The sequence below is a fragment of the Muscardinus avellanarius genome (assembly GCF_963383645.1).
Source record: "Muscardinus avellanarius genome assembly, chromosome: 20".
Classification (NCBI taxonomy): Eukaryota; Metazoa; Chordata; class Mammalia; order Rodentia; family Gliridae; genus Muscardinus; species Muscardinus avellanarius.
This window is the reverse complement of record NC_137806.1, coordinates 3,042,180-3,064,593: the sequence shown is the minus strand read 5'-3', so window position 1 is coordinate 3,064,593 and position 22,414 is coordinate 3,042,180. Positions and strand designations below refer to the sequence as shown.

Below are 22,414 nucleotides of genomic sequence, written 5' to 3'. Positions count from 1 at the left end.
AAGAGCATTTAAACTTAACAATAAAATGTAATGCAAGAGTTATCTTTGAATATGAGACTATATATATACAGAGATAAATAATATATACATATATACTATATACATATATAGACATGATATACACGTACATACATATATAATTTGTAATATATAATATAAATATATATATATATATAGAGAGAGAGAGAGAGAGAACAAAGGAAGATAAAGAGTTTCAGGACATTCAGAACTCCAATCATGTTAACTTCGGTGAAAGTTCAAGAAAACAAATTTTGAATACGCTCGTCATTTAAGAAGTGGAAACATAATCTCCTGTGTGGGATTTTGCTTGGAAGAAGTCTTTGTGAAGGGAAAGGGCACAATCAGTCCAAAAGAAATGTCATTAAAACATGATATTCGATGCAGGGTATATGTGTGTTCCCATCAGGCTTCACCTCACTGTGGTGTATAACTGCAATGCACCAATAAAATTATACTAAAGAAAGAAAAGTTAAAATGATTTTTTATTTCTTCTTATGAAAACTAGGCAGATAACATAAGCTAGCAAAGTGTAAAGAGAAGTTTCATATTGATCACATTAGGGGAAACAAGAGAGTGGATATCTCAATTCCCTGAAGGTTAAGAGATGGTTCACTCTGTTAAAGGTACCTGGGGCCATGGTGATCTGTCAAGGAATAAGTAGATATGCAACCCTCACGGGGTCCAGTTTCTGCTGAGCCTTATCTCCTTCCTTTCTGCCTTGTTATCAAACACTCCCTAACCACCCAGAAGCAGCTCCCAACTGAGAAAGGCCAATTAGCACAGAGTGCACACTTTCAGATTTTCCCAGCATCTTCACTAAGGTGCTTCTGTGTTTTCAATCTCTCTCTCTCTCTCTCTCTCTCTCTCTCTCCTTCCCTCCCTCCCTCCCTCCTTCCCTCCTTCCCTCCTTGCCCCTCTCTCTCTCAGCTCACTTATGCCAGGAGCATGCTTTCCTGCAAGCCCCGGTGCCTCTACACACTCCTGGGGTCTCACTTGCTTTGTTCTGGAATGTCACAAGGAGAAAAGCTGCTAAGATCAGCAAGGCTGCTGATTTCTCTTCCTCTGCACATGGATGGCTTCAAATCTGCAATTCTTCCAGAACACAGTTTAGAGCGGGGATGAGAAACTGTGCAGGTGGCATGGGAGTTCACCCTCACTGGTAGATGGGGATCAGCAGCTGAAGATGTTCCCGAAGGAAGAAGGATTTTTGTGTCATGGTCATGGGGTGAACACCCCTCTGCATTCTGTGACTATCTACCCGTCTTCCACTCCTTGTCTATATCTTCTTTTGCAGAAGAAAATGGTACTCGGATAATTTGAGTGTGAAAGCAAATGTATTGCTACACAAGAAACCCAGTAAACAAACTATCACCATGCATGTTATTTCATTAAAATGGCCAACAAAAAAATTACATTTTTTTTTGTTAGCAATCCAGTTCTAGTTCTTGTCACATTCTATTGTACTTACAACACAAACCACAACCGAGTCTTGGTTTTCCTGGTCAAAAAGTAGTGAGTATCTGACTGGTGTGGTGGTGCGTGCCTGAAATTCTAATATTTGGGAGGCTGAGACAGGAGGATCACAGGTTTGAGGCCACTGTCAGGAACTCAGTGAGACCCTGTTTCCAAATAAAAAGTAAAATAGAGCTGGGAGTGTAGATCATAGGTAGAATGCCCCTTAGTTCAATCCTGAGTACCCCCTCAACAATTATAAAAATAGGAAGTATCTCTATTCTTTCTGAATTTTAGGTTTAATTCTCAGTGAAATACTCCTGCCTCTGCATTCAATAAAGTTTGCTGCAAATCAACAGATGCTTTAAGAATATCCACAAAGCACCCAACATTGCTCCCTCTAGAAGACTGCGAACTGAGTTAGATTTTCCCTAGACTTGGTCTTCTGGAATAGTCTGGTCACGTCGCAGCTACTCTGGGTGGGGTGAGACCTGCAGTGTCACTTGCCCGGCCCGGCTGTAAATGTAGAAGTACAGCGAATCCACCGACACTGACGGCCTGACAGTGAGGCAGACAAGAGGAGGAAGGTTTCAGACTTCCCAAGTCACGGAAGAACATAAACTTCTAGGGAAGAGAAGCACGCTGGGCAAACTGGCCCTCCAGGAGGAGAGGCCTCGCAGCTCCTCATGGGTTTGTGATAAAGGCAGTGAGGGCAGAGAGGGCTGGCGAACCTCACCCAAGCAGCCTCGTCCTTGTACTAGAAAACCGTTACTTTTTATAAAGCATTTTAGGATAAAAAAAACTTATTTTCAATGAATACTTATAATTATGGCCTGGCACATTTCTTTATGTATTCACAAACGTACAAACAATTGCATTTCTCCCATTTTGACCCCCTTCCGTGCTCATAAAACCCCATTTGTGAACCCCCTCTCCTGCTCGTTACAGTTTCTGATCCCTGTTACTAAATTAAAATAACCCATAGTTGTTGTTTTCTTTTCATTCCTTTCATTGTCTCTTCCAAAGCTGCGGTCAGAAGTATACCTAAAGCTTCAGGGATTCTCTGAAGACCAGGGGAGCCTTGGCTAGTCCTCCCTGAGCTGTTTAGTTTTTACTGTTGCCAGATGAGCATGCTGTTGGTACTGCCAGGGAAGTAAGACATCTACACTAAGTGTAAAGGGGTCACTTTTAATTAAACAACTAAGGATGATGCACACGCACCTAAGTATAAGCAAACATACACACGAACATACACAAACACACAGACATACAAATTGTGAAAGTTTCTATTTATAGGTATCGATAATTATTTCTAGTACAGCTTAGCCTTCCCTAGAGATGGGAATTTTTAACGCTACTACCTATGATGCCAAATTCTTTAATTTAAAATTTTGCTACTGCAACCCAAAAGAAAGCAATGACACATTGGTCTGGCTGCTGAGCATCATGGGGAGAAAGCTCTTCTACAAAAAAGGAAAAATAGAACATTGTGGAAAAATGAACCTATGTCCCTATTTGCTCTTTGTGCTGGTTCAGGGACTATTTTCAAGTTGGAAGACATTTCTTCTTTTTTAAATATAGAAATATAGAAATGATTCTAAAAAATCCATACAAATATTGGGGAGAACAGCCCTGCAGTCACTTACAGCATTCACTGTAATTTGCATCCACAAGTGATAACTGAAAAAATAGATCCTTTTGAAAATGCTTCTATATTGCTCTTAAGAAGATAAAAATGTGGAATGTGTTTCTTTTGACCTTTTGTACAGATATCTTTGTGTCGAGTATATATCAGATGCTCTTCAAATAGCAAGGTAAGAAACATATACCTACGAAGAAGATATTTTAAAATTGTGATTAGATTTATTTATTTAGTGCTGGGGATGCAACCTAGGGCCTTGTGTATGCTGCATGTGTGCTATACCACTGAGCGACACCAATGCCCCTAGCCCTGAAAAAAATCCTTACAAATGGCAGGTAGGATTGTTTAGCCAAAAAGCTAGACAAAGCACACAAAATACATTCTAGTGCTACGTTGACCACCTAAACCTGTTCAATAACTAAGCTGTATCTTCAGCCACTAAAAATGTTTTGATCACCATGGCAAAAGAAATTTGCTTTTCAGTTAAGTTTTCTCTGAGTCCATAATTGACTGAACTGTAGATAGTTTATGAGGTCCTGGGTCATAAACTCACCCTAGGTGGAATATTGGCAGAAGAGAAGAAAGGAGGTTTTGAGTGCACTAATTATTTTTTTTTTTAGGTTTGTACTAGAAAACTGTTACTTTTTATAAAGCATTTTAGGATAAAAATACTTCTTTCCAATGAATACTTATAATTCTGGCCTGGCACATTTCTTTATGTATTCACAAAGGTACAAACAATTGCACTTCTCCCATTTTGATGCCCTTCCGTGCTCATAAAACCCCATTTGTTTGTAAAAATAAGAAGGTAACATCTGACTTCCTGGTGGGCAGAGAAGGATGACAAGGCATTCCTTATGAAAACAGCATTGAAGAAAGAGAAAAGGATTGTACTTATCTCTTAAGATAACAGAAAATTCTATAATTCTATTTGCAGTGGACAGATTAACTTTTCCCCTGGTCTTTCAGGAAGCTTTGTTAATGTGCCTTGTAAATATTTTCAGAACATGAGATTTTAAATTAATTTTGGCTCCATACTAGTCTTAAATGACAGAAGCATGAACATTTGCATTCAAATGATGAACTCTCTAGTGAGAAATACTGTAAGACAATGTGAGAATATCATAACCCAGATTTTATTAGAGAAAAACATCTCAGAATCAAATCTATGTGCTTATCTTTAAAAATTACAGAACTCTCCAGATTATAATTCACTAAAGCCCAAACATTTTGGCAGCACTATTTTTTTGGTGGTCCTGGGGTTCCTGGAAGCCCTTCTACCTCCGGGCTACACTCCCAGACCTATTTTATCTTTTTACTTGGAAACAGGGTCTCTTAAGTCGGCGCGGCTGGCTTTGAACCCGCGCGATCCTCCTGTCTCCGCCTCCCAAGCGCGGGGATTACAAGCGTGCGCCACCACGCCTGGCAGCAGCACTATTTTTAAATAGGAAATCTTATGAGATAAAATAATCTTTCTAGTTTTGCAGTAACTGAAAATGTTCCTTAAAAAGAGGTTGTAAATAAGTGAAATTTGAAAGGTAAATAAATAGAAGTTTTATGCAAGGGTTTTATTTCAAATTTCTTTGGCCAGAGGTGGGATTTGCAGTGTGAATACAAAATAACATAGAAAGATGATAGGTAGGTACGTAGCTAAGAGTCATTATCTTAGCGATGATTAACAGCGTTTTCTATAGCTTGGCTTTTTAAGCTAGTGATTGGACAAATATATGAAGTTTGTAAAAGGCCTAGAAATCACTTGTAAAAGAGAAATGGCTTCAGCTATGCTTAGACCATTCATTCAATTCAGTGTAATGGATTCCAGCATAGCACTTCAACTTAATAGCTCAGGCTTGAAATACCATATGGAAATAGCTCAAAACAACTGTTCCCGAGGGCTGTAAACCTCAATTCTTCTCTTGTTTCTAGACAGATTCAGACATCTATGCATCACTAGGGCAGGGACAGAAAGGTTTTCTTTCAGAGAATCAAAAAGAAAACTAAGGCAGTTTTTTTTTTTTTTATTCTAAATGTCTTCACCTTTCTTGGACCTTGGGATATTTGATGCCTTTTTAAACAGAGCACAGAGGAGCACATTAGCAAATTGCTTTATGACAAATGCAAAAGCAGTGAGTATAAATACACCTGTGCATACTTTCATTTTATAAAGAGACCATTCTCTGTCCTAAATCTGCTTCAGAAATATAAGGGGAAGTAAAACTCTCTGAACACTTAGAGGAGTATATTACACAATATGGCTTAAAAATAGAAATAGAAGTTTTCTCACCTTAAGCTTAAATACTCAGAGGAAAATTCAAAAATCTCCTGTATTTGTGATGGCTCATTAATAAATAGATTTATAGTTGCTTCTATCTAATATACAGTACTTGACCAACACATGAGACACTCATAACAAAAGTTCATAGAAACTCATGACTGCCTCATACAATTATAGGCCATCACTGTTTCTCAGAGGCCATTTTTTAATGACTTGATGGTACTACACGTTAATTTGTTAGATAAAATAAATGGCAAAGACTTGGTGTGGTTGGTTCACTAAAGTAGCGTTATTTATTCCAACAATTTTGTAAGATCACATGACAGGGGCTGGCAGATTAATTATGTTGCACATTTTCATGGATTACTAAGACTGCTCAGAAGCAGCAATAAAATTCATACAATTAGCATGTCTTTGCCAACTCTGATCTAGTCTTTAAGCTTTGACAATTTTATTATTCTGCTTCTGATTCAGAAGATAGCAAAAAAAAAAAGTCATGAGGCATAGCACACTGATATTAGAAATGGATTGTACAAGTTGGGCACAGGGGCACAGGCATGTAATCTCAACTTTTGGGAGACTGAGATAGGAAGTCTAGAGGTTCAAGGCTGTCTTCAGCAATTTAGCGAGACCCTGTTTCAAAATGGAAAATAAAAAGGCTGATGGTGTAGCTGGAAGGTAAAATGCCCCTGGATTTAATCCACAGTACATAAGTAAAAGAAAAGAATAAAATAAAAAAAGAAAGAGTGTCCAGTGAATGATCTAGAAGCTTTCTCTTTATGGACACATAAATAGATGGCTGAGGGCTCAGGCTATGGCCCCCACTGGGAGACTAACTGAGCTGAAGTCAGTCTTACTTGGGAGCTTGTGTCCCAATCAGAGCTTCCCTCCACTGTTGGCAGATAAGCCCTGGCTACTCCGGGTTCCTCCTCAAATACTTATTTCTCCTATGCATTCCCCACCCATGCTAGGGAAAGCGAGGGGACATGTCCCTCTGGAGCGCGGCCCCTCTGTGGGTGGTGCCTCCAGCTCTGTTCCCACAACCACACATCTCTCAGGGGGGCAGGGAAGGGACTTGAGCACAGCTGGCCTTCCTGACCCCACTGGCCATGTGTCCTTCTACTAAACCTCCTACTCAACATACACATGCTACGATATTTGAGCCACCAAAAAATCTGGAATTTTAGAATGATTCCTAAAAATTAATTATAGTAGTTTCTCTTCGTCCACAGTGTACATTCCAATTCCTTCAGGCTATGCCCTGAAACCAGAGGAAATATGAAATCTCATTTTTATTATTTTTTTCCTACTCAGACATATACATCTATGATTGAGTTTAATTTAAAAATTGGGTATAGTAAGAAATCAAAATACCTAATAATACCAGAGTAATTATGAAAATATGTTATGATAAATATTATATGACTATTATTTTTTCTTTTAAAATATCTTATTGTACTTTTACCTTTTCACTTAATGGAAGCATTTTATGGCTTCTTTTTAGTATATCTGAATTGCTAGCAACATCATTTTTGTATTTTGCATCCATAAAGATGAAAAGTTAAGAGATACCTAAATACTAGTATTACAATGATACTTAATAATCAAGATGGCTATATTGAGTGATGAGAGGGTAGTATATACAGAATGGATACAGTAGATGATGACTCATGTAATGGGACAGGCAGGCAAGGATTCACAAGATCTCATAATGCCATTTAGAATGGAGGATGAGGTACAATTTTAAAAGTGTCAATTGTTTAGTTTTTTATTTTTATTTTAATATTTTCAGACCACATTTGACCACAGGAAACTGAAACTAAAAAAAGCAAAACTGCGAATAAGGGAGAACTACTATAGATAAATATAGATAAAACCTATATACCAATAGATAAAATATAAATAGGTAAAGCCTGTTATAGCAAAACTAAACTATAATTTTTGTATTAAAAATAATTTTCAGCCGGGCGTGGTGGCGCACGCTTGTAATCCCCGCGCTTGGGAGGCTGAGACAGGAGGATCGCATGGGTTCAAAGCCAGCCTCAGCTACTTAGTGAGGCTCTCGGCAACTTAGCGAGACCCTGTTTCCAAATAAAATATAAAAAAGGTCGTGGAGTATAGCCTGGAAAAAGCCTCTGGGTTCCACCCCCAGTACCACCAAAAATATATATTTTTTTTCATAAAACTTATTATTTATTTATTATTTATTCAGTCATTTATTTATCTGTACTAGGGATTGAACTCAGGGGCATTCTTCCTCTGAACTGTACCCCTGGTCCTTTTTATTTTTTAACTTTGAAAAAGAGTCCTACTTGATTGCCGAGAGTCTCACTAGGTTGCTGAGATTGTTCATAAACCTGTGACTTCCGGGATTATAGGTATGTGCCACCTGCCCAGCCATAAAAGCATATTTAAAATGTCTTATTGCAAATTAGTCTGGCTAAAGAACAAAATAAGACTGCAAGATGATAAAATAGTCCAAGTGATTAATCGTTACCTGATATTCCCTGTACTAAAAAAGCTTTCCCTTCAATACTATTAAGGCAATGAGAGGATACAGCAGGACCCCATGAATGCATAGGGGAGTTGAGCTAGGAAAAACTTAGTGTGATATTCTTATAATTAATCTTGGGTTCCAACAGGGGATGAAGAGATTAAATATGATATTTCACTCAGTATATGGAAAATGCAAGAATATTATTCACTTTGAAATCTAATTATAGTTCTGAAAATAAATTATATGACTACCATACTAGACAACTGTACAAATTTTACGTATCACTCCAAAGACTATTTCCATGATATCACCGCAAGTAAACTCAATTAGCTAACAGAGACGCATCATAGAGATAATCCAGTTATTCTTTATGGAACTCGTTGAAGGACAGATATGGATTTTTTTCCATTTTTATTTCAATAAAGAGCTCACATGTCAATTTTAGAATAATCTATAATTGAGCAAGATATATAGCACCGTATTTTAATCCTCATTATCTTTTCAGAGGATGAGCAATGATTGCACTTCTGCCTGATTTACTACGATCAGTGCATTTGCTTCTTTGCAAAGTAAAAGTAGTCATCACTACTATAAAATGAAAATGAATAAAATTCAATGATAGGTTTAAAACTCCATATTTTTTTTTGCCAATTACCAAAACAGAAGAAGCTGAAATAGATTTTGTCAGGGAATGTACAACATTGCCAATACACAGTTGAAAGAATTAAGCTAATTTTCAGCCCACAGTAGATGGATACTGTTGACGCAGAGGCAAGGCACATACACAGGACATGCCATGACAGAGACGCACAACTGACCCTCAGAGCCAAGGAAGCACCAGAAAGTTGGGCAAAATACTGGCCATCGCAGTTCGAGTAATCGATGACTCAGTATTTAGATATTTCTAAAGTTCACATGCTGATCTATGACCTCCCCCAATTACTATCTCATTTCACTCCATGATAATTCTCAGCTAAAGTGAGAATGATTATCAAATCTTCTTCTCCTACATTTGAGCTTTCTGGTTCAATCTCCACTCGGCCTCCAATAGCAGTGTTTTAGGAATATCTTGCTTTTTCCAATTTAGTATCCTTCAGTGGTACCAAGGACCTTTCCGATAAATCCCCCAAACCTTATAAACCATAAAATCGCACACCTGCTTATCTGTGTAAAAGTCTTCATTCTTGAAATACCTTTATACATTGCCATCTTTGGACTCTCTCTTCATGACTTGATTTCAATAATATTTTGTCTCTACATTAATCCCTTCTCTCTAACAGAATGAGGGTCCTCATCACATGTCAGTTACCCTATGCCCCGTTCCTACATGCATTATGGAAGTTGCAGTTTTCTTGGGAGTCAAATATATGAGCTCCTTCCACATCAATCTTAGTATTCTTTGTATATTTTCTGATTCTGCAATGACATGCTGAAGCCTCTACAATTATAAGATCCCCTGAAATGGAAATGCTACATTTAAAAAATGATCTCCACCAGCTCTTTACATTCATAATAAACATGGTGACAGAACCCTAATAAACATGGTGACAGTATCAGGTAGAACTGTTCTTTTTTTTTTTTTTTTAAATGTTACAAATCTGAATTATAATACTCTTCTTGCATGTAAGTACTGTCTTCTCTAAGTTCATGGAGCAGAATATAAACAGAGGCCAGAATCAGTAGAGTTCTGCGAATTTTATTTTTTACTTTTGTGGCATGTTATGATGTGTCTTATTACAACTGCATAAGTATACTCACAATTATTATTGCCAGAACTCTGAGATTGAGAGCTCATTTGGGCTTAATGACACAGCACAGAAGGATTTTGATTACCTAATCTGATATATCCTTTACACTCCAAACATTCCATGGAGATTCTGCCTGTATTCATGGCACAAAAGTTGCCTTTTTCAGCATAAAATAAGCATAATATATTATCTTTTAAATTAAGTGTTTGCCGGTGACTTCTTTCATGTCAAACAGAATACCTGGTAAGAGCGCACAAAAATTTAAAAAAGAAAGAAAGAAAACAAAAGTTAGAGCCCCGCAGTAACTGTGTGGGCAGAACATGACAGTGGGTACCTTTATAAAGAAAAGGTAATATTGTGCACAGTACAATTGGTAAAATTAAGATACCAACACAACTGACAAGAGTGTCCCGTGGCAGAAGATCAAAGAGTTTTACATATACATTTAACAAAAACTACTGATCTATTTTGAATCTATCACATCTATCTGCTAGTAATTCTCCTTCATACTTCTCAGACAGGAACTTTAGCACTACATGGATGACAGACACAAGAATGTCACCTTGTCCCTACATCATGTCTGGCTCTCTACAGAAAGACGGAGAATCAATGAAGGAGACACTTGCATTGACGTTATTGCATGTACAAAGTTAGCAATGCCGATCTCAATATCATATATGGGGAAGGGGAGAGTGGGGAGGAAGGCGGAGGGGAGCGCACCAAGAACTGTGTGGATGTGCCTCCCGATCACTCTGAATTTCATTATGCCATGAGACTACAATTTATCTATAAAGGTGTATTGAAATTTCAAAAAAGAGAGAACCCACCAATGCTAACTTGCATCTACTGTGTTTTGTTCTCCTTTTCCATTGCTTCTTCTTTTTTCTTTCTAATATTTAGCTGGATATTTCTGCAATCTTACTTTTTTTTTTTTACCAGCATGAGAATTTATGAGATTTACTGTTGGAAGGCAGTGAAAAATATTTTTGTGTTATTTATATCTCCAAAACTAATCCATAATTCTGCATCGTGGTTTGGCTTGTCGTAACTCAAAGTGTGGCCTCTGTCCAGGCTAAAGCTGCAACACCCAAAAGCATTTTCAAAATGCAGAATATCAGGAAGGCAAAGCAGATGGTGGAGGAGAGACAGCCTTTTCAACAATTAGTGCCGGGGAGACTGGATATCCACAGGTAGAAGAATGAAACTAGACCTGTCAGCTCAATGTATATCAAAGACCTACAGAAATTTTGCAATTACTAGAAGAAGGCAAAGGACCAACACTCCAACATATAGTCAGTGACAGAAACTTCTTCAATAAGACCTCCAAAGCTCAGGAAATAAAGCTGATACTTAATAAATGGGATAATAGCAAATTGAAAAACTACACAGTAAAGGACACCACTAGGAATCAGAGGACAGTTTACAGAGTGGAAGAAAGTCTTTGTCAGCTGTTTTTTTTTTTTTTTTCCCTAGAGGACTAGTACCTAGAATATAAAAAGAACTTAAAAAACTTAATGCTTTCAAAAGAAACAATAAAAAACTGGGCAACTTAACTTAATATGTACTTCTTAAAAGAACAAATACAAAAATACTAGCAACACGCATTCAAAATCACATAAAGAAAATCATACATCATGACCAGGTAGGGTTTATCCCAGGGATGCAAGGCTGGTTCAACATATGAAAATCAATCCATGTAATTCATCATATAAACAGAACCGAAGAGAAAAATCACATGATCATTTCAATAGATGCTGAAAAAGCATTTTATAAAATCCAACATCCATTTATGATCAAAGCACTTCAGAGAATCGAAATAGGAGAAACATATCTCAACATCATAAAGGCAATCTACAATAAGCCCACAGCCAACATCATACTAAATGGAGAAAAACTACAAGAATTCCCCCTAAAAACTGGAACAAGACAAGGATGTCCATTATCACCACTTCTCTTCGATATAGTACTTGAGACTCTAGCCAGAGTAATAAGGCAAGAGAAGGAAATCAAAGGAGTACAAATAGGGAAAGAAGAACTCAAACTTTTACTATTTGCAGATGACATGATACTATATTTAGAAAACGCAATAAACTCAACCAAAAGACTTATAGAACTGATCAACAAATTCAGCAAAGTGTCTGGATACAAAATTAATCTTAAAAAATCAGAAGCTTTTCTGAACAATAACCATAAACCCACTGAAAAAGAAATTCAGAAAACACTTCCACTCAAGATCACCCACAAAAAAATAAAATACTTAGGAATAAACTTAACCAAGGAGGTAAAAGATCTCTACAAAGAAAATTATAAAACATTGAAAAAAGAAACCAAAGAAGATCTTAGAAGATGGAAAGATCTTCCATGTTCATGGATAGGCAGAATAAATATTACCAAAATGGCCATCCTTCCAAAAGTGATCTACAGATTCAACGCAATGTCCATTAAACTACCAAGATCCTTTCTCACAGACATAGAAAAATCAGTCCTTAAATTTATTTGGAGTAACAAAAGGCCCGGAATAGCCGAAGTAGTTCTCAGCAACAAAAGCCATGCAGGAGGAATCACAATGCCAGACTTTATACTATAAAGCCATTGTAATAAAAACAGCATGGTACTGGCACAAAAACAGATACATAGACCAATGGAGCAGAATAGAAGACCCAGAAACAAGGCTGGGGAAGGGAAACGGGAAGGGGAAAATGGAGGCTTGGTGAAAAACACAGTTCAAACAATGCTATGTCCGTATATGAAAGTGTGACCACCAATCTCACCAACATGGATGGGTAGCAGGGGTGGGAGGGAGGTGGGGTCTAGAGAGACTCATACCAAGTGCTGTGCACGTGTGTGTTTGTATCACATTGACTGCATTGCATTGCATTATGCATCCTCACTGGAATGCATAATTCCCATGCACCAATAAATTGTCAACATAATTCACATTATGATGTAAGAGTACAATGCAAAATAAAAGAACAAAAGTATATTAAAAAGTGTAGTCTCTAGCCTAAAATGAAGGAATTCAAATGAGCATTTTACCAGATTCTCAGGTAATTTGTGAGCGTGTTGACGTTTCAGAGATGCTGGCTTATCTCACAATTTGTCAGGTGGATGGTGAAACTCCGGTTATATGATCCATAAGCCTAATTTAAAAGCTATAACTGGATCCACCATATGATCCAGCTATACCGCTCCTGGATATCTTTCAAAATGGACTGAAATCAGAATATTACAGTAACACATACATATCTATGTTTATAACAACACAATTCATAATAGTCAATTTATGGTACCAACCCAGGTGTCCATCAACAGATGAATAGATTACAAAATTATGAGCTATACACAATGAAATTCTACTCAGCAATAAAGAAGAACAAAATTACGTCATTTTCAGGAAAATGGATGGACGTAGAGAACGTTATATTTGGTGACGTTAGCCAGTCACAGAAATTGAAGAGTCTTATGTTTTCTTTCATATGCACAATCTACGGAGTAATGGGGAGAAAGAGAGGCATTGGATGATGGAGAGGAAAACCTAGTGGAGTGAAGAAGATAGCCTGGGATGTGAGAATTGACGAAGGAAACGCTTTCATGACATTATGCATAGATATGAAATTATCAATGTCGATCTCAGTATCGTGTCCGGGGAAGGGGAGGGTAGTGGGGAGAGAGTCGAGCCAGTGGTGAGGACGGCTCACCAAGGGCTGTGTACATGTGTGTCACTATCACTACACACTATGATGTGACGTGAGACCACGACACACCAACAAAAGTATCAGAAAAAAATAACAGGTCATCTAGGGACTTCTGAATCAAGACAGAGATTATACTGCACAAGCAAATATTTCCATTGTCTCAGGAGAGGAAGTATGATAGCTCAGATATTACATGTGACTAACTGGGAAAGCTCACGCATTGGTTTGGTGTGTCCCAAAGGAACGAATTTCTGTAAAGTGAAGAACTGTAAGATACCAACAGTATCCTCCAGAATTCGGCTGATGCAACTGAGCTTGGCAGAGCAAAGGCTGGAGGCCCTCTGCACTCCACGAATTGCTGTTCTAGCTGCAGGAGCTCTGTGCTGAGAAAGGGGACCGTCCAGGTGAGGATGTGCGCCTGGCTTGTTTGTTAATGGTTATGTCCCCGAAGCCTTGCTCAAACAACACCAAAACTCACGAAATAGATCTAATGTGACCTGAAAGTCCTACAATATTTTATATTCCTAAACTAATGATAAAAACTAGCACTTACTGGCTATGTTCTGACACCATTTGTTTAACCCAAACTCATCAGCACAGGCTCTATGTCCCCATGAACAGAGGCCATAAAAGAGAAAATCTCACAGAAACCAACATTCAGATCCACGTGACAGAGCCAGCTGCTCAAGGACCTTGCTCATGCGACAGGAAACACAGTTGATTTCAAAACATCTTTATATCTTCATGGGAAAAATATTTAAAAAATTAAAACAATCACGACAATAGAGCCTCAATTGGAAGAACTCTTTTTAACTGGTATACTGTTTTGCAATCCTTTCATCATCAGTTCTTATGCTTAGTAAGAAAAAAAATATCGTCACCAAATGCGAAATCAAGAAAATAAAATTTAAAACTTAATACCAAGTTAAGAGAATTAAGAACTTACTACCAAGTTAAGAGAATCACGTTAAGAGCCTTTGTTTATTTTTTCAGAATAAATTCATGCTAAAATAATAAACCTGCTATTGTTTCTGTTTTTTCTCTCTCTCTCTCTCTCTCTCTCTCTCTCTCTCTCTTTTATTTTTTTGTGAAAGTAGATATCAAAGCTAGACAGTAGGAGAATGAAAAGATGTACCAAGCACAGTCTAAACGTACACCATTTTCAATATGTTCCACTTATAAATAAAAGTTAAAAAAAGACCCTAAAAATAAAAAAAAGAAGAAAAGATGTTTAGAAACGTCATTCCCCCCGTAGCTTTATTCACATGGGACACGCATGATTTTAAAAGCCACTCCTACAACCTGGGCTACGAGACAAAATAATTCTGATTCATGACAAAGATAGAATGCATCCAAAGGAAAGGCCACACACTCACTCTTGCACACCTGTAACGTGTATTTATATATAAAGCTCATTCCTAAAAGGTACGAAAGATCTCGTCACCAGGACCATCTGAGGGTAGTCATTCTATATACACTTACTTCCTTTTTTCCTCCTTATTTATTTCAATTTCCAGAAACTGTTTTTCCCAAGAGAGATGCAACCATGTTCAGAAGCACTATTTCAAGGATCAGGATAAGCAAACTTCCCAGAGAAGTTTCAGATGGAGTTTGTGTCCCCCCAACTAGTGGCAATGCCTAGGAGTAACTTTGGGGGTGTCAGATGACAGTCATCTCCATCAAACGCCAGAACCCTATCACCACAAATTTCAAAATAAAGGCGTTTGGTGCTATTAGTACACAGGTGTAGCTCAATGAAGTTCTCTTTCCATGCAGACTAAAACCTGAAGGCTACTTTCATATGAGTATTCTGGGGCTCCCTGCCCAGAGTCATTATATAATGCAGGTGCTGTTGTCTGTTTTTATTATTTTTGAGAAGGAGCCAAGTCAAGTTGGAGAATAAGTCTTGGGAGCTTTTCAAACAGGGGTTCAAAGACCAGTCTCTTTACTGTTTAAGGAGAGATCTTAGGAGCACACTAAAACTAAATCGGAAATTGCCCTCATGTCAAAAGTGACCCAGAATGTGCAGGGAACCTGGGGAGGAACACACACCTCAAGAGTGTGTGTGAATAGGGCCCAAACACGACAGCAGCCACGTAGCACCTGGCGGATCTTAGCCTCGGTGAGCGTCCATCAACCTGCGCCATCCTTCCTCCTCCCTTTTACTGATTCAAAACTGCTAAACTTTATGGTTACCCGTTTTAAACATGGAAAAGAAAAAAAATAAAATAACACAAATATATGTATATATAGATATTATTATATGTATATTATATTTTGAGGTGTGTCAATGCATTTCTGAGAAGAGGGAGTTTGCATTACACAAGTGATTGGGGAAGTCTAGCACCCCTAGGGAGAGATTACAAAGTTCCAGCAATCTGTGCTGTCCTCTTCTGTCTGCCAGGTCCTAGCTCTGGGCAGAGACCTCTGATTCTTTCAGTTCAGCCTTCCTTTCTTCATGCTATGCTTGAGGGAAAGGAGAAAAGGCTCAGGAAGGATTCTATTACCTACCCCAGATTATTAAAACGACATCACTGCCAAAATAGCCGGAGACAGACCAGGCTCTTGCTGCTCTCAAAGGACTTGTGCCCCTGATGGTTGAAGGGTCTGGCTGAGGCAGCCAGGGAAGACCATCAGCCTGTACCCACTGAGGCCATGCGCAGGGCTTTCATAAAGTGCTAACCTTTCAACATGTGCAGAATCCTAGTGCCCCGAGCTTCAGGGCCTCTGAGGATTCATCTCACATATAAAGGAACAAAATGCTAACTTGCAGTACTAGGAAGCACCTGCCTCATCAAGTCTTTTTCCAAAATAAAGAGTATTTCAGGGACTGTAGCACAGCAAAAGGAGAGCAACCTGGTTCTCAAAAATCATAAGTCTACCATCTGGGTCAAAGAAACAACTCGAAATTCAGACCCAAAGACAATAGGCAAGTAGGAAGTGGGAAACGGCATTGCAAAAGAATTCCGAGCCCAACCTCCGCAGCGAGCAGTGCGTGGAGCCAAACCACAGCCCTGTGGGCACTGGGCCAGGAGGGGCCGGCTGGACTGACACCTGGCGCTCCTGTTTCCCTGTCTCTGCTTCTCACTCAGGGTCCGCCAGGGAAATTCAAATAGGTTTCTCAAACTACTCACCTGAGATGCTGTTTCTAATTAGCCCACCTCTTGCTTCCCGGGCCAGTGACCCCCAGGCAAGTACACCCAAAGTCTTCCCTCTTTTGCTAAACACTTTCCAACTCCCGGAACTTCCTGAGTCTCTGGCAAAGGCAAGCAGTGGTAGCTGGCTCCCTTCTTACAGCAAATCCAATAAATATCCTGTTTATTCTCATTCGGGTGGGCTTTGCTTATTTTCCACAAGACTGACTTGTTTGTTTTGGTTATGTCTGTTTTACAATCAAGATCATATTTTATGAGATGCAATGTTAAAGACTATGAAAACTTAATACCTCCTTTGAGACCTCTGAGCAACCTTAGAATCTGCCTCATATGTGCCCTCTGTCAACTTTGTGCACAACACACTGCTCCTCCTCCTCCTCCTCTTCCTGCTCCTCCTCCTCCTCCTGCTCCTTCTCCTCCTGCTCCTCCTTCTCCTCTTCCCCCACCTCATGGCTCCAACCATAACAAATAACCTCCTGGCAGAGAGTGACCAGCCATCCCTCCTTGCCTAGAAGTGTGCCAGTTTTAGTAATGGATGTTCTACATCCTTGGAAACCTCTACATCCTTGGGGAAACTGTACCAGCTAATCACAGTTCAAGACTCCAACATGCTATTCTGTCCTCTCTCTCAGCCATTTCAGAGGCAATTCACTCTTCCAGGGAGGTCTCCCTTCTTCCCATTGGTAGGTCATCAACCAAGAGCATTTCTTGTAATCTGTTAAGCTCCTGCCTCAATGTCTGTGTCTGGAAACAGCCTCTTTGTTAACACCCAACACACGATCCCAACAGGGATTGATCAGATTCTCCTGTTTGATAGAGAGCGGATACTTTTTTTGTATATAACTCATGATATAGAGAAAATTTGGGTACGATTTTTAGACTCTCTACACAATAAATTGGATGGCATATTTACTCTCATATATAGAAGCTAGTGAAAATAATTAAGAAAAAAAAGGGGGCTCCAAATAAAGGAGGAGACACCTCAGTGGAGTGTGGGAGGCAGGTGGGGGAAGGTGCTGATGAAGGGCCACTTCAAATTATGTTATGCACATGTACAAAGTTTTCAATGGCAACCTCAGCAACAGTACGGAGATGGGGAGGGGTGCTGAGAGCTGGGGACATCATTCCAAGTGCTGTGTGTGAGTCTCTTCCTATCACCTCATGATGGTGTGGAAACACAGTGCATCCGTACAAAGCACGTTCAACAACTTCACTGAGAGCAGGACTGTGCTGTTCCCTCCCTGTGATCACACACCAAGCCTGTGTACATCTGTTTAGGGGTGAATGATTCAGTAGGTAATCAAATGGCTTACGATTACATGTATCGATAGACTGAGCCATTCTTTTCTTAAGTTTAAGGGGCATAGATGAAGATGAAGGGAAAACATCAGGTAGAGGTTGAGCACCTTACAAGAAACACATCCACCAATCCGCCTCAACCATGCAGAGCACGCCCACCTGGACCTGAGTGGTGTTATCCTGCCCGTCGTCCAGGAGCACATCGGAGAAGGCTCTAGGCTCTGGGGAGTCAGGGCCCATGCTCGCTCGGTTCGTGTCTACCGCCTTGAGAGAGTCCAGGTCCCTTTGCCACCTGTGGCTGTGTGTGTGCAAGTCCACCACCACCTCCTCCTCTGTTGCAGGGAAGGCCTGAGCAACTTCATACCTCCAATCTGAAAAAGAAATAAAAGAGGTCAGCTCTCGGTCTGGATCACATGCATGCTATCAACTCAAGAAGAAGTGGGGCTCTGCTAATCATGAGGACAGGTCACCAGCTTGTCACAGTGAAACTGTGAAGTGGCCTTAGCATCTTGGTGCACTCAGGACACACCAGCCAAGGCAGTGGTGAGATGCAGCCCTGCCAAGGCCCCCAGATGGGGCAGGGCCCAGCGGCAAGGGGTCTCTATTCCCTCCCCTCTCCCCTTGCATGAGTTCACCTCCCAAACAGTCTCTGCTGTTCTAAGAAAGAGAGCTGGAATCTCAACGGAGGTACAATATTAAGGGATGGTCAGCCTATTTGAAAATAAAAGCCAGACATCAGTAATTATGTTTATTTCATCTGAGTTATGCTGGGCTACAGAGAGATGGTGAAGTCATTGGGTGGGTTAAATAATATACGAAATTGTCTTCCTGTCAAGATGCTGAGGCCCCTGGCAGTGTGCGAGGCAGCCGGGGTCACTACCTAACCCGCTTAATGAGCAGCCTCTCGGGAGTCCGGAGTTGTCAGGAACCTGCTCACTCGTCTGTGCAGTTCTCACCCCGGGATCTTGTCAGGGTGGTAAGGGACGGCTGTGACAGGCACTTATAGAAATGGATGGGATGCGAGGAGATCAAATCACAGAAGTATTTCAAAGCCATCTGCAGGGACCGGCCTGCTGACCCAGCTCATCCTGCCGCTACAGGGGGAAAATTCGATGTAATCATCACTCCTGGTCTTTCATTTCGGCAGGTCAGCAGGGGAAGGTGCTCCACAAGGATTGAAAATTCAGGTGCTGATCAAGAACAGCCCTCTGATATCTGACCATTACCAGGTAACGTGCGTCGACGGGCTTTAGAACTGGCCGGATACAGACTCAAAAGGGCTAAGACAGCGGTGAGTTGATTATGGTCAGGCTGTGCCCCTCAGTACATGAACTTTCCAAGACACTCCAAATGTGTTTAGTAGAGTTCAAAAACTTCTGAATCATCTACTTTGAACACCGATAACTAACTTAAGGTAACCGCTGCTCCTCACGGGCACACTGGCTGGATAACTCTCCTTTCCAATTCAGAGAGGTGCTAATGATTCTAGACAGGATAATCTTTGGTTTTGCAGTGAATCTAAAAGATCTCCTACATCCTGATGCCACATGAATACAGCTCACAGAGAAACCCTCCCATAGTCCCTTTCTAGTTCCTAAAAGAACCATAAGACCAAGATAACCAAAGCCCTACAGGGAGAAAGAGCCAGGGAAACGCAGCACTGTGCCAGCACACCGAATTGTAGGCTCCAGAGAGGGATGCGGGCTGACGGTGCAGCCCAGGGTGCAGTACCTCGCTGGCATGTGCCAGACCTTGGATCTGAGCCCCAGCACCTCCTGAAAATAAAACGGAAGTGTTAAACATGCCCAATTAGTATTATCCTCTTGACTCTAGAAACATCTCCTTTCCTTTCCTTTTGTTTTTTGTGGTACTGGGGGTGGAACCCAGGGGCTTTCTACCTCTGGGCTACACTCCCAGACTTATTTTATATTTTTATTTGGAAACAGGGTCTCACTAAGCTGCTGAGAGCCTAAGTAGCTGAGGCTGGCTTCGAACCTCTGCAATCCTCCTGTCTCAGCCTCCCAAGCGCGGGGCTTACAAGCGTGTGCCACCACTCCCGGCCCTTTTTTCTTTTTTACTGACAGTTTTGTCCCTACTGGCCACTGAACAAGAATGATAGAACCAGAAAGACTTAAACTGAAAAATAACTGTACAAAGATTCAAGAGACCTGGGCTAGAATTCTTTCCTTTAGGTTTACTGGTTTGGGGATACAGCATAATGTATAAAATTCTGGTTTTGTAGTAACCCCATACTTTAAAAAAAGCAAGCAGATTTTTCAGCCTTTCCTGAGGATGTGTCAGGCTCTAAAACCTATGATTCTAGGCAAAACTACATAAAGCAATTTTATTTGCTTTATTTATATATCTTGCTAATTATCAACAATATATGAGCCTACTTACAACAAAGGTAAGTAATATTTCTTTAAAAAAAAAAAAACTAAGACCTCCTAACATAAAACTTAGGCCCACACCAGAGGCATGCATCTGTCTTACAGTTGCAGTGGGAGCTCTTAGCAATTTATACACCGACTCAGCTACCCAGATGCCAATAGTCATGTAGGAACACTTGAAAACCCAAACAGCATCCTTGTGAGAATGCCAATCTTGACAAGAAAGATAAGAAATATAATGGAATAAGTGGATGAAATGGTGCTTGACAAAAAATGAAATGGAAAAACATACGAAGGCACGTCAGCCCTCTATAAATTAAGTGAAAAAAAAACCCTAAAACTTCAAAGAGTTAGTCTTCATGAAACTCTTCAAAACAGAATTTCAAAGTAACTCTTGGTTCTCTCTCTCTTTTTGCGTACACGTTCTTGCTCCGTCGCTCAGGCTCCTTCCAAACTCCAGGGGTTTAGCAATCTTCCTACCTCAGCCTCCTGAGTAGCCGGGCTATACCATCATGTTCAGGCTCTTTTAAACAATTTCTTTTAAATAGGTGCTATTTTCTCTTCCCTGGTAGTAACTATCATTTTCTTTTAGGGTAGGCATAACATAGGACCCTACAGCCATTCTGTAACCCTCAGTAAGCCTGTCTGCCTTATGCCAGCCCTGGACTCCTGGAATGGGCGGGAGCAGAGCGGGTGACTAACAGTGGGAATGTCTTCTGCATAGGATTCGACTTCTCCACCCCCTCAAATCTTCCTTTTCCATTTTCCTCCCTGCCCTCTCACTCTAAAGAATACGAAAGACCAAATAATATGTAAAAAATGTCCAACATCGTTAGCAATTAGAAAAACGCATACCAAAACTACACTGAGATTCCAACTAACGTCAGTCAGAATGGCAGCCGTTGAGGCAAGGGACAGCAATAAATGCCACAAGGACTGGAGGAAGTGGGAATCGTACACTCTGTTGGTGGGAGTGTAACTTAGCACAGTCGCCGTGGACATCAGGATGGAGATTTCCCCAAAGCCTGGGGATGGGACTACCATGCGACCCAGCTACCACTCCTCTGTGTCTTCCCAGAATAACTGAATCATTAAATTGGGTAATACAGTGAGACGGGCATGCCCACGTGTATAGCAGCACGATCTACAATGGCCAAAAAATGGAACCAACCCAGGCGTCCTTCCACCGAGACAATGATGAAGAAAATATAGTGTACAGCCGTAACGCAGTTCTGCTCAGCCATAGAGAAGAATGCAATTATGGCATCTGTGGGAAAATGGAGGGAACTAGAGCACATTATGCTAAGTGAGATCAGTCGGCCTCCGAAAGTCAAGGGCTGTGTGTGTTCTCCCGTGGGTGGGAGCAAAGAGGAAATAGGAAGCAAAGGGACTTCTGGTAATGGGGACCAGGAGAAGAGGAAGGCGATGGGGAGGGGGTGGGGCTAAGGATGGAGCCGTTCAAACAATGTCACGTCCAAACGAAGGTAAGACTAGGGGTTCATGAACATGAGCAAGGAGGCGGGAGAGCAGGTGGACGCAGGAAGGCGCTCTCCAAGGCTTGTGCACACGTGTGTTTGCGTCACTGTGAGTCTCATTAGTTTAGAAGATTACAATGCACCAATAAAAGTATAAAAGAGAGCAAACACAAAAAACTTTAATATCCATATTTCCCATTTAAGTTGAAGTCTGATTACTGTATTGAATTTTTGTGTTTGTTTCTGGTTTTTTTTTTATGAGTCAGTATTATTTTTTATTGGTGCACTGTATTCATACATCATAGTAGGATACATACTTTTGTAGACATACATGCACACTTTTCCCAGTCAGCCCCCACCCAATCCCCACCCCATTCTCTCCCTATCCCTCCCTCCCATGCTTGGCTTAGTAGTTGACATCTAGTATTATGGCAATTTATCTAAAATTAAAAATGATAATCTCACATAACAGTTTCATTTGTCTGATACCAAGCTTTTGATGACTTAAAGATAACATTTCAATATTTCTTTTTGCTTTCTTTCTTACCAGAGAATATTTTTTTCTATTTTTTAGGTGAAACTATCATATATTTATATATTTATTTTTCAGAAAAAAATCTATCCTAATATGGAATATGGACTCTAGGTACCCAAAACGATCTTGAAAAAGAACAGAGCTAGAAGATATATATTTTCTGATTTCAAACCATATAAAGCTACAATAATTGAAACAGTGTAGTACTATTCTAAAGGCAGATATATAAA

General features: G+C 40.1%; 1 protein-coding gene across 1 annotated transcript in view; it reads right to left on the bottom strand.

Moving 5' to 3' along the window:
- The window catches only part of PLXDC2 (plexin domain containing 2), a gene marked incomplete at both ends in the record, with an annotated part of 432,850 nt that overhangs the window by 241,705 nt on the left and 168,731 nt on the right, over positions 1 to 22,414 (bottom strand). The window contains one exon of the mRNA XM_080716877.1: positions 17,944 to 18,155. Coding sequence (XP_080573003.1) covers positions 17,944 to 18,155 — 212 coding nt within the window. The remainder of the gene's footprint in view (positions 1 to 17,943; positions 18,156 to 22,414) is intronic.